This window comes from Sciurus vulgaris (assembly GCF_902686455.1).
Source record: "Sciurus vulgaris genome assembly, chromosome: 5".
NCBI classification, from domain to species: domain Eukaryota; kingdom Metazoa; phylum Chordata; class Mammalia; order Rodentia; family Sciuridae; genus Sciurus; species Sciurus vulgaris.
Genome location: NC_136465.1, coordinates 109,200,521 through 109,214,103, shown reverse-complemented (window position 1 = coordinate 109,214,103; position 13,583 = coordinate 109,200,521). Strand labels below are relative to the sequence as shown.

Sequence of the window (13,583 nt, the reverse complement as noted above, 5' to 3'; positions counted from 1 at the left end):
TCTAAAATTCCAGCTACTTGGGGGCCTGAGGCAGGAGAATCACAAGTTCAAGACCAGCCTGGGCAACTTAGCAAGACTATATTCCAAAGTAAAATTGAAAAAAGGCAGGGATATAACATGCACAGAGGCCCTGGGTTCAACCCCCAGTACAATTATAAAAAACTAAAAAGTTGAAACACCACAAAGAGAATAAGGCATTCTCATTTTGCTATATTTTCCTGCAGCCTAAGCTACCCCCTAATTCCTAAGTAGAAGGTGCACACTCAGTTTTGGAGCATTCCTGGGAATTGCTAATGTGTGGGTAGATTACATACCAGAAGGATCTGTAAGGCACAGGGTGCACTGTACAACCACTGTGGATTCAGGATGAATAAAGCAGTAGGTAGGTTGGAGTCAGAAAACTCAGCTCAAACCAGAGTGTAGAGAGACTTGTGATAGCTAAAGGTTTTGACTTGCAGGAAGGGATTGACTGGGAGGACTGAGGGCCTTTCTGGGGAGAGGGATTCCTACTGCTGCCTTGTTTCTCAGTCCTCTGTCCTGGGAATGCCCTGTCTTGTCCCAGCTCTCCACCCACTCTTGCACAGATACTCTCAGATTGCAGGGGAAGCTAAGATCTGAACACTGAGGCAAAATCAAATTAAGCAGCACTTGAAATAGCATGGTGAGGAATTTGACACTTATTCAGTGGGGAAGCCAGTGGAGATTTTTGGGAAAATCTTTTAAGTCTTACTGCAGAAGGTGAACCAAAGGAAGCAGAGTTGAGGAGGCACTCAGCAAACAACAGGCTTTAACGTACTTCTGAGTGGTTGCACCTTAGAACAGCTCTGTAAATCAGTATCATTAAGCTCCTTCTGCAGTTCTACAAGAAATAGCTGGCTGCCAGGCAGGGACCTCAGACTTCATCTCCTCTAGTTGCACAATGTTTGACCCTGTTGAATTCCCTCTCCCCCATGTCAGGGAGCCCACATTCCTTTCTTCTCTGCCCACCAGTCCTCTGCCACCAACTCTGAGGAGTGTTTGCCAGGCCTGGTACTCAGATCTGCCACAGTGGTCCATTGATTGGTTTATTTGAAAAAAAAAAAAAAAAAAATGCTCTGGCTTTTACCTTCATTTGAAATTCTCAATGGAAATTCAATGGAAATTCTCTTTGGAAAATAAGTTTCCTGCACAAGAAAGGCAAATGGGGAACTTTGTCAGTAAAGATTTGGTACACTTGAGTTCTGGTCATTAGATTAGCCTGATTACCTACAGTCTTTATTGAACAACGTGACTTAAATATGAGTCAGTTTCATTTTGGAAAGTCCAGAACCCACACTTCTTTGGGCTGCTTGTGTGGAAGGGAAGGCTGCTTGTCCCTGCCCCTCTGCAGCCAGATCTGTAAATCTCAATTCTTGTGAAAAGATTTAGAATGTTAAGGCAAAGGAAGGGACAAACCAGTCCTTAGCAGCAATGCTACACAGCTAATGGAGTTGATCTTCAACGATTCTGCATTCATAATGTCATTGTCTTGCTGAAAACAAGCAATCCTATTTCTCAGGTTTATGCCTTTAAGTTTCCTTTGGCTAAACCCACCCACTAGTGGCTTTTCCTTATCTGGATTCCTTATCTTCATTTTGCCTAATCCAACGTTTCTATAAAGGTGTTAGCTGCTGTGGTCTTATTTCAACTGGAGCTTGAACTCCTGTGTCTGGAGACCAGATTTTCACTGTGGTCTTCACAGTGACTGGCTGGGTTTGCAGATTGTACAGTTCATACTACACAATGGCTTCAAGTGAGTTTGTAGTATATATTTTTCTAGTCTTTGATTTATTCTGGCAAAATAATACAAATTTGGAGAAGTAATGCCAGGGCGAACCAGATCCCTTGGATTAAAGATGAGGAGGTAGATAAATAGAATCAACATCAATGTAGCATATGGTTCATTTTTTAAAAATGCTATATAGTGAAATATAACATGACTCAAAAAGTGTATGGAAATATAATGCACGGTTTAAAAATATATGCTTCTTTCAGTTTAGGTGGTTTAAAACCTATTAATGAACAATTCACTGTGATCAGTTCTAGACATGACCAGATAATTGAATTTCCACACCTAGAAGAGCCAAAAAGCAGCCTTAACATGTCTTGAGAAGACATGAAATAGTTTGCCTCCTTTGACAAAATCATTTTTTTTTTACTAGAGAATTTTTAAAAATTAGCAATTTAGGCCATCAAGTTTTGATGTTAACCCTGAATGTATAGACTGTATTGGATTTAAATTCTTACTACTGTACATGTGTATGTATTTTACTCGCAGCCACCTTGGGCCCCTCCCCCGCTATGGAGAGGAGTGACTACCATCTGTTGCCCTCACTCTGGGCCAGGTGCTGGACCCATGTTTATACGTGCACTCTCATTTAATTCTCCCAATAACACTGTGAGGCAGGGTCATCATGTTATTCTCATTTCACAGATGAGCAAATTAGGGTAGCATGCCCAGACCCCCAGACCTGGTAAGGATTTGAACTCAAGTTCTGAATCCCATATGCTTTCTCAAAGCCCTAGTTGTACTTCTAAAAGGGGACCATGCAGCCTCCCTCCCCTGCCTTAATTTTTTGACTGCTATAGGCATTAGATTATACAGTGTCTGCATCACTTATTACATAGCCCCAGATCACCCCCATTGTGTCCTCCCGTGACTTGCATATGGCAGGTTCTAAAGGAAAGTTTGATGGTGAAACAGTATTCTTTTTAAAATATTTTTATTTGTTCCTTTTAGTTATACATGACGGTAGAATGCATTTTGACCTATTATACCTACATGGAGTATAACTTCCCGTTCTTGTGATTGTATATGATCTGGAGTTTCACTGGTCATGTATTCATATATGAACATAGGAAAGTTATGTCCGATTCCTTGTGCTGTCTTTTCTATTCCCATCCCCGGCTTCCCTTCATTCCCCTTTGTCTAATCCAGAGTACTTCTGTTCTTCACCCCCTGCCTTATTGTGTGTTAGCATCCACATATCAGAGAGAACATCTGGCCTTTGTTTTTTGGGATTGGCTTATTTCATTTAGCATGATAGTCTCTAGTTCCATTTGTTTACCAGTAAATGCCATAATTTCATTCTTCTTCATGTCTGGTAATATTCCATTGTGTATATGTACCACATTTTCTTTATCCATTCATCTACTGAAGGGCACGTAGGTTGGTTCCATAGCTTACCTCTTGTGAATTGAGCTGCTGTAAACGTTGATGTGGACTGTAAGTATAGTATGCTGATTTTAAGTCCTTTGGGTATAGACTTAAAGGACTATATAAGGAGTGGGATAACTGGGTCAAATGTTGATAAAGTTTCCTGAGGAATCTCCATTCATGAAATAGTTTTTCTTTTCTGCAAGGGAGAGGGAATTCCTATTTGGTAACTCTTGTACTCCTAGAATGTGAACTCAGAAGGAAACTTGCCTCTAGTATTCTTTAAAATGCCAGGTTTATAGTAGCCTTGACATTTTCTAATTTTCCACTTACAGGAAAATCTATGTAAATAATTAACTTACACTGTACGTAGTGTTGTAATTTATTATGAAAATGACTCAAAACGTATAACTGTTTTTACTTAGAGTTGTGTTTCATTTCATCTCAATATGAGCACGTGTTACAGGTATTTTTTGGTAACAGGCAGAGTGAAAATAAATGAGGCGAAGTACCACCCTTGGAGCTCAATGAACTCAGTGTTCATTGGTAAAACACAAATGTAGACAATTTCTGGTTAAAAAAAAATTAGGGGGTGTTGAATAGGGCTATACATTTTTAGGCAACCAGTTGATAAATTTTCATATGTAATATGTTTTGGTAAGCAATAAATTTTTAGTCTTGATGTTAAGCTTTAAATCATTATCACAAGGTTAAATGTATTATGCATGTCTTTACAGCAAGTTTATTTCTGATCGGGAAAGTAGAAGAAGTCTCACAAACAGCCATTTGGAAAAAAAGAAATGTGATGAATATGTAAGTGTCATTATAATAAAATGTACTTATTTTTTAATCACATAAATTGGGGCATTTGTTTTTAATTTATACAGCATGGTCCCAAGAACAGAGCTGTCTATACACCAGGATATTCCTCACATATCCTATGTACTTTCTCCTGAAACCCCTTTAAAAAAATAACTAACTCACTCAGAAAGGATTTCCATGCTGGTTCCTAGTAGTGCTTTAAAGGCTTTGGCCTTTAAAATGGCCAAAATGGGCTTTCCTGGAGACTGACTGGCTTAGTGTGAATGTCTGTTTCTTTGTTCAGATCCCAGGAACGACCTCCTTAGGAATGTCTGTTTTTAACCTGAGCAACGCCATCATGGGCAGTGGGATTTTGGGACTCGCCTTTGCCTTGGCAAACACTGGAATCCTTCTTTTTCTGTGAGTATTGGCATGACAGACCTTTCCATTTTTAAAACATTTCTGTTGAAGAAATTGGAAATATATCTAAAGAGTTTGTATTTATTTATGGTTAAGTAAACAATAATACTTTTATCTAAAAGTCAGAACTTTTCGAAATACACTTAACGCTTACAAGAAAAAGGAAAAGAAATCTTTTTATTAATAAAAAAATTGAAATAGCATTTTTTAAAAAAGATTAAAACATTTGAAAGTAGATTTTTTTTCTTTTACTCTTTTTGTTACTTTAAATCTCAGCTAAATAGTCAAAATATCAAGATATTTAATCCAGTCAGTCACCACTTTGGTATTTGGATCTCTGTGGAATATGTACTATCACCAAAGGCAATTACAGACGTGTTTGTAATAAAATATTCAAGAAGCAGAGAAATTTCAGTTTTGGAGATGAGAAATTAGTTGTACCTCTCCTCTGAGATTCAGTGAAAAGAATATGGCAATTTTCTTTTTAAATAACTTCATCTCAAACTGTTGAATGGGATTTTTTGCAAATGTTTTCAGTTGGAACATGATTAAGACAGATCTTAGAATTTATACCAGGACAACTCTTGCCCAGCCATCAGCGCGGTCACACCTCTGGGAGAGGCAGGGATCCTTTCCTAGGGGAGGCGCCCTCCTGGCCTTGCCTGTTCCCCAGCTCTGCACTAAGGCTTCACCAACCTCGCTGTGTTTGGTTCTCATTGTCATGTCTTTCTGAAGGGAACATCATTTTCTTGGAAGCAGAGACTAAAATGGCTACTAACCCTATAGATTGTGTGCGTGTGTGTGTGGTGCCAAGTGCCAGGTGTAAGGGTACTATGACAGATTATTTTCTTTTTATTTATTTATTTTTTTGGTATTTGTGAAACTCTGTCCCTCTGAGGATGCTGCAGGCCTACTTGGGTGTCGCTGGCTCTTTGCGGTTCCAAAATCCGTGGATGTTTGTCACCGCCTGCAGCAACAACTTGCACGGGTCTTATGGGTGGTGGACTGGAAACTGAGGCACTTCTATCTTTCTCTTTAGTGCACTGCCTTCTTGCTTGTTTATAGAGGATAGAGGAAATGAGGTTTACTTGCTTTGAGAGGAAAGAGAGAGAGAGACTTTGCTTAAGAGAGACGTTGAGAGAAGGACAGGCTTTGCTTAGAGCTTAGAAGAGACTTGCTACACCTTAAAGTCCTGCATCTTGTGAACTAAGGGTACGTCCACCCAAGGTGCCCTAGTGATGCGTCTCAGTTCTCCGTTCCGAGATCTGCCTTCCGCCGCCCCTACTCGCTGCTGCCCTGCGTGTCCTACTAGCTGCTGCTCTGTCTTTTCTTCTCTGTCTACTGCCACACTACGTGTATCTTGCTGCTTCTCTGCTAACGGCTGCTGTTGCGTATGTCCCTACTAGCTACTGCCGCGTGTTTTTCCCTCTGGCTGCTAATGGCTGCTGTGTGTGTCTCACTCAGCCTATGCTTATATCACCTCCAGGACGCGGAGAGCAGGGCCACGCCTCTCACACAAAGATTAGGCAAGGCGCTCAGAGCAGGCAATTAGTGCTGGAGAACACATGCGCATACATTGTGTGCGTGGACGAGAAAATCACCTGAGTGTGCTTATGTCAATTAACCTCCTCGATGTGATCAGGCGCCATCCCGGCGCTGCCAACATGGCACAGCCCCCAACACTTGGGTAGTTACACTTCCGATTTCCAGTGCATTGACATGAGACACCTGGTCCCAACTCCTGATTTAAATGACCGTGTACTCTTAAGCAAGTTATTTAGCCTCTCTGAGCTTCCCTTTCCTCTTTTTTAAGATAAGGAAATTTTACAAGGAAAATCTCAGAACCCTGCCAACCTCCAAAGCCCTGTGGTTCTGTGACTTCTTTCAGTCATTCCAAAGCTAGAAATTCATTTAGTTCATAAATGTGTTTTACATTGATTTCTTTCTTTCTTTTAAAAAAGTTATTGTAATATATGAAGTTATTTGTTAAAGTATAACACGTCAATTATTTGTTGGCAATTATATGATTGGCAGTTCCCCATTTCACAAATAGGGAAACTCCTCATCACCTTTCTGGGGATTCCCTTCTCTTCTTTTCTGTGGTAGAACCCTTGTTTCCTGTATCTCATTTCTTTCTCTTTCTGGATTTACTTCCTTGCTGTTATTGCTGAGAAAACATGAATGGAAATAAAGTGTTTGAGACTTTTATGTCTGAAAAATGTTTTTATTCTACTTTCATCTTTTTGTTTGTTTTTGGAGGCATCTCTTTTATTTATTTTAAAATATTAAACTACAGGAATTGAAACAATATGGTACTGACATTAAAAAAAAAAAAAGGCATACAAATCAGTGGAACAGAATACGAGCCCAGAAATAAATCCATACATATATATAGTCAACTACTCTTCACCTAGGATGCAATATTTGACTATGTGAACAACTCCCAATAGAGTTGGGACTGCAGAATATTCACATGTGTAATAATGAAATTGGACCCGGATTTTATGTTATATGAAAAAATAAAGCTTGAAATGAACTAAAGACTTAAAAAGTAAGAACTAAGACTGTAAAAGTCCTGGAAGATGACAAGAGGATAAACTCCATGACTGTGGTCTTGGCAATGATTTCAAAGGAATGCTATAAAAAACACAGATAACAAATCCAAACCAGAGGGGTGGAGTTGCATCAAATGAAGAAGCTTCTTTTTTTAAAATTTGCTCTAATAAGTTATAATGATAGTAGAATACGTTTTGACACATCATACATAAATGGAATATAATTTCTCATTCTTCTGGTTGTACGTGATGTAAAAATCACTGGTTATGTAGTCATATATGTACATAGGATATAATGTCAGAGTCATTCTACTATCCTTCCTACTCCCAGACCCCTCCCAGCTTTCACTCCCTTCTACCTAATCTGAAGTAGCTCTATTCCTCGAAATGAAGGAATCAGTTAACCAAATTAAAAATTCAATGGAAAGCATCACCAAGAGACTAGACCACTTGGAAAACAGAACCTAAGGCAATGAAGACAAAATATGTAATCTTGAAAATAAAGTTGACCATGCAGAGAAGATGATAAGAAACCATGAACAGAAATCCAAGAATTATGGGATAACATGAAAAGACCAAATTTAAGATTTATCTGCCTTTATCTTTGGCAGTGTGGCTAGATTGAGAATTCTACATTGGTGATGATTTTCCTTCGGAAGTTTGAAGATATTGCTCCATTTCCTTTAGCTTTTTCTGTTGTGAGATTCCATATACTTCTGATTCCCAATCTTTTATATATAGTCCAGTTTAGTGTTTTATTTATTTTTGTGTGTGTGCGTGTGGAAACTTGCTGAATTTCCTTGTTCTAGCATTGTGCAATTTCACAGTGACAGTGCTGAGCCTTGTGTGGGCCTATTTTCATTGACTGTCAGGCAGCTGATGCATCCTTTTAGAAATTCATGACCTTCAGTTTGGGAAAATTTTCTTAAATTATTGTGTTAACAAATTCCTTCCTCTTGTTTCTTTTTTCTCTCCTTCTGAAACCATTACCCAGATTTTAGGTCCTCCAACTTCTAAAATACTTTAAACCATTACCCAGATTCTGGACTGGTGCTCCAACTTCTAAAATATTTTCTTTGCTACTAACATTTAGCTGTACTTCTTGGGATATGTCAATTTTTTTCCCCCAGCTCTTAAGTAAATATTTTATTTCTGTTATTAATTTTTTACTTATAGGGACTTTTTAAAATACTCTGAATGTTCCTTTCTTAATGTTATTTTGGTTCTGTCCTGTGATTTCAATGTCTTCTCTGAGGATTCTTACAGTAGTTTTCCTCCATTATGGAAAATTTCAAACATAGAATAATAAAAAAGATTGTCATGTTCCCTTCATTTCATGGCCATGATTATTTAATCAGTCCACACCTAGATTGTCTTGAAGCAAATCAAGACAACCATCACATCATTTCATCCAGAAATATTTCAGGATATATCTCTAACGTATAAGAACTCTTGAAATATGACCATAATATGTCATACCTAAAACCAACAGTTAACATCCGTTCTTTAATATTGAATATCCAACTAATATTTACATTACTATCTCATACTTAAACAAGAACAGTTGATTGTTCAAATCAGGACTCAAATAAGGTTCAAATAGGGCAACTGTTGGTCAATACGTGTTTTAAGTCTCTTAATCTATACAGGGTCTGCCATCTCTCTCCTTGTTTTCCATGTAATTTGTTGTTGTTGTTGTTGAAGAAACTGGGCCATTTGTCTTAGAGATTTTCCTACAATCTGCATTTTGCCAGTTGTATCCTTCGGTGCAAGTTGATGTTTGTTCTTTGTTTTGGACTGTCTGTCATTTTAGACTCTTTCCTCAGATGTCAGGTGGTGCTTGCTTGTCTGTTATACTTAAGAATGGGGAAAAGCAAGGATAATGTGAACGAACCCTGTGGGCGCTAGTGGGGCCAGTTTGTAACAGCTTCACTCCAGGTGCTCTTCATAACCCTCTATAAGAGGAGCCACCAGTGTCAGTTTCTCTATCAAATCTCTCTCTCTCTCTTTTTTTTTTTTTTTTGGCAGCGCTGGTTCATGAGATCATGAACCCAGGACCTCATGCATGCTAGGCAAGCCCTGTACCACCGAGCTATGTGCCTACCCTGTGTCAGTTTCTTAGGATGCTTCCTCTTCAGGTGTTTGGATCACTCAGAGCTCTTTCATTTCCTGCAGGGTCTGGGCCTGGTTGTCATATTTTTGGGGGCCAAGTCAGAGGAAGGGGCTGGTGGGAACATCACAGCGTGCTTGTGTTCCCTGAGTCTCCAGTTTCATCACAGTGCCCTGTCCCACAAATTGTGCCTAGTTCCTCACCCAGAGATCTAAATTTTAAACTGTCTACTATCTTCAGACTCTGTCAGCATGGGAAAAGAGCAACACTCAGCTTTATGGAGAAGAAGTCTGCTCTGGTGATTCTAGCTGTCCCTTCTAGAACACTCAACACATTCAGCATCCCCATCCATTGTTCCTTATTTCCAGTAATGCCACCAGGGTGTTTTGAGGATTCTGTGATAGAAATTGGGTTGGCTTGGCTCTCTCCACTGTCATTTCAGGATTCAGTCCTGTCTACCTTCCAGCTTCTGAAACCAGGCTATTGTTGACTCTCCTCACATTCTCACTGTCCCAGCAGCTTTACATCTTGAAAAGAGTAAAATCAAATCCCTTTACTGGTATATCAGAAGGAAGGAGGAATAAATCCTTGTATCCAATCTACCATTCCTGGAAATCCATTGATTTTTTTCCCCCACATTTTTTATTGATGCATTATAGTTGTACATAATGATGGGATTTGTTGTTACATATTTGTACATGCACACCATATAACAATACAATTTGGCCAGTGTCACTTCTTAGCACTTCCTCTCTCCCTCAAATCAATTGATTTTTTAATTTTACTGGCTCAGGGATAATTGATTTCCTCTCTCATGACTCTTTTGCTTCTGAATGAGCAAAGAATTGGATAAACTTGACTTTTATAGTTGAAGGGAGATTTGCCCTGGATGAAACTATTATAGGTCATTTAGTTCTTTGTAAGACACAGGAATAGTGAGCACAACACACCAAATCTTTGGGTGAAAACTCCTGAAGGTAGTAGTATAAAGAGTCAAACTTAAAAGCGTCTCACAACACACAGGACTCTCCCACCTCTGAACAAGGACTCGCTCTGTGACCGTTGTAAACCAGCTGCTCCTACAGCTGCTCCAAGCCAAGAAGCATTTGGCAGGATTAGGACATTTCATCTGGTACAGGGCCTTGTTCCAGGTTCATTGGCCAACAGGGAAATGGAGCCCAAGACTGTGCAGGCTTCTTTAGAGACACAGCCAGCGAGGCTCCTCCGTGTCGCGCTGGGTCTGGGGTGGAGCTCTTTGCTGGGGTCATCTGGAAACTTATTGGTGTGGTTTCTTCTTCCTGGCTGAGTGCAGGACGGCTTTTTTTTTATTTTGTTTTGTTTTGTTTGACATAGAATAATGGCTGTCATTCCTGTTCAACACACACAATAATTCAATTCCATCTAGTGAGTTCTGCATATTTTAGGAATGCTATTAAGTTTTTGCATTTTCCTAAATTCTGAGGATTTTTTTTTTGGCGGGGGGGGGGGGGTGGGACCAGGGATTGAACACAGGAGTGCTTAATCACTGAGCCACATCCCCAGCCTGTTTTATTTTAAAATTTGAGACGAGGTCTTACTAAGTTGCTCAGGGCTTCTCTCAGTTGCCATGGCTTGTCTTGAACTTGTGATCTTCCTGCCTCAGGCTCCCAAGATGCTGGGATTACAAGTGTGCACCACCAAACCTGGCTTTTGAAGTCTCAGAATGCCAACTGATAAATAGGAAGTGTGCCAGTGGGCAATCTCAATTTTTATAATTGTTTTGAAGGTATAATCTTCTGTGGGAAACGAGGGGTTGTACCTGGAGGCAGTAGTGAGGGATGTCCTGAGGCACAAGTGCTATGAATTTAGATTCTAGCTCCACTGGGAATCCAAAGAAAAGGCCATGGTGCCAAAGAAATCTCCTTCCATGTAACTTCTTTAGTTTTGTGAATATTCCCATAACGCCATCGTCACAAAAGTAGGGGTTAAAAGTCAGTATTGACATGAAAGAATGGTGGATTTTGTTTTGTCACATTTTCTGAACATTTCCATTAAAGGTATACATTTTATAGAAAATTTATCTCTTTAGAACATATCATCTCCTTTTAGTGCTAGGTACATGAGATGTTTATTAAACTATATAGAATTGGATAAAGCCATACATGATTTATATTTTTCCATAACTCCTCAGCACATATTATCATTTATTATTTTAATAATGTGTTCCTTACGTTTATAACTGTGAATAAGGAAAGTGAAGGTCATGACACTTCTGAGATGTTACTGTTAAACGGTGAGTGTGCAGCTGGACATGGAGACACATGCCTATAATCCCAGTGGCTAGGAAGCTGACGCAGGAAGATCAAAAGTATGAGGCCAGCTTGGGAAACTTGGTGAGACCCTGTCTCAAAATAAAAACAAAAAGGGCTAGGGACATAGCTCAGTGGTAAAGCAAACCTGGGTTCAATATCCACTAACACACACACACACACACACACAACAGTGATAATATTGTCAAATAGCATTACAATCTGTACAAAATAATAGTTTAAATTTTATTTCAGTTGATTAGAATTCCAGACCTTTTTGCGTCTCTTGTTTCCATTTTCTACCTCATTTGGGTGGTGGTTGTAGAAATGAAAATATATTTAAAAACACACTTTGAAAAGTGTCATGCAAGAAGAATTTTATTAATTATTGTCAATCCCTGCTGTGAAGGGTAAATGAGTGTGTGGTATGTGTGTGTGCATGCACATGTGTGCATTTATTAGTGTATGAGAGAAAAGAGACGAAGAGGGTACTAGTGGAGCATGGTATATAGTAAATATTTGCTCAAGTACTACGATTATTAGTCACTAAATAATAGTTAACATGTATTGAACTCTTATTATGTAGATAACTACATATGCCATGTTATCGTATTTAATCCCCAGCAACAGCACCAGGAGGTATGTATTTGCCCCACTTTACAGATGAACTAAGTGAGGCTTAACAACTTACCTATGATCATGAGTTAAAATGTAGAGGTACCAGCCAGTCTTGCTCAACTCTAGAACCAGCGTGACCAAAAGCCTTGGACTGCCTTTTAGTGCCTTCTCCTTCAGAAACCAGCCCTGCATGGTTAATGTAGAACATGAGAGAAGTTGTATTCTTATCAATGAATGTTTATTTGTTAATACTTTTAACTTTCCAATATAACTTAGCTTTAAAATCACCTTGCAAAATCATCAGTATTCTGGATTTATGGTGCTAATAGTCCATCAAGAGCCATTCTCTTTATTGTAATGAATATAGCTTTGCAGTATCAGGTGTACCAAACTGTAGATCAGAGGTGGTCAAGTCCTTGGTCACAGCCAGTAGAATATACGCCTAGTGTATACTGCAAAACCAGTAGAGCACCTGAGCTGCTCTACAGCAACTTTGTATTCTTCATGTTTTTCCTCATGTGCAATTTAAGATTCCCTACTGCCTCAGAAGCCCTTGAACTTAATTCCTTGCAAAGAGGTAACTATTTTGTTATTAACAATTAAACACCAGGTAGTAGCAAAGACAAATAAAACCAAGTCCGTCATTAGGGAATTGGTTAAATAATCATGGTAGTTCCATAAAAAGGAATATTGGATTGCTACTAAAAAGTAAAACAGACATGTTTCCCAAGAGCAGTTTTACTATTGAATATAATATTATGTGAGAGCAAACTGAATATTGGATGGCAGTGAGTGTGGAGGGAGACTATATTTGTGTACCTGTTGCCCAGAATATTTGAGTAGGTTGGACAAGAAAACTGTACATGGTGGTAACTTCTGAGTCTGGGAGTGGAGTGGACATGGAAAATTTATACTCTTTGATTTTTTTTTTTTTTTTTTTTTTTTTGCCTTGTGCTAGTTGAAAAAAAAAAAAATTGTTTCTAGAGAACTTAAAACCAGTATAAAAAAACTCCTTTTCTTCTTACCTAAAGAAAACTTGAGAAAACATTTTTGGTGTTTGTAGACTACAAGAACTTGAATGAGAAATCAGTGTGGTGCCGCTTATTTTCAACCTAGTCCCCTCTGCCTTGGCCACCCTGGCCACCCCCCAATCTGTGCCTCTTCTTCCTCAGCCCCACCTCATCTCCATGCTTCTGAATCCTGCCAGTACTGTAAGGCCCAGGGCAGATGCCATCTCCTACACAGGCGCTTCTCTGATCCTCCTTAGTGGAAGGGAGATTTCCTTTTCTTTTCAGTGTAGTCTTTACATTTCTAAGTAAGTCTTGCTTTCACTATATAGGCATATATTTTACTTTCCCTATTGAGTTCTGAACCCTACAATAACAGGATTCATGTCAAATTCTTCCTTGTTCATTCAAATTGTGATCCTTGCCCCCAAGAGGATCTAGAATGGTGTTTGCATATAGGTATTTCTCAATAGAGTCTATGCAAAGGAATGAGTGGTTATGTAAGAATTAGATCTTGCAAAGCAAAAAGCAAAGCTTTAGAGCAAAACACTGGCTCTTATCATTGTTGTACTTACAGAGGGGAAAAAAGTCATCCAGAAGGTTTAGTTT

General features: G+C 39.0%; 1 protein-coding gene across 3 annotated transcripts in view; it reads left to right on the top strand.

Annotated features, from left to right (window-relative positions):
- SLC38A1 (solute carrier family 38 member 1) overlaps window positions 1–13,583 on the top strand; it is a 64,599-nt gene that overhangs the window by 21,151 nt on the left and 29,865 nt on the right. For all 3 annotated transcript variants that reach the window (XR_013764161.1, XM_079142474.1, XM_079142475.1), the window contains exons 4-5: window positions 3,913–3,988; window positions 4,281–4,396. Coding sequence is in view for 2 of the 3 variants with exons in the window: in XM_079142474.1 (XP_078998600.1) it covers window positions 3,913–3,988; window positions 4,281–4,396 (192 nt within the window). In the remaining variant the exon portion in view is untranslated. The remainder of the gene's footprint in view (window positions 1–3,912; window positions 3,989–4,280; window positions 4,397–13,583) is intronic.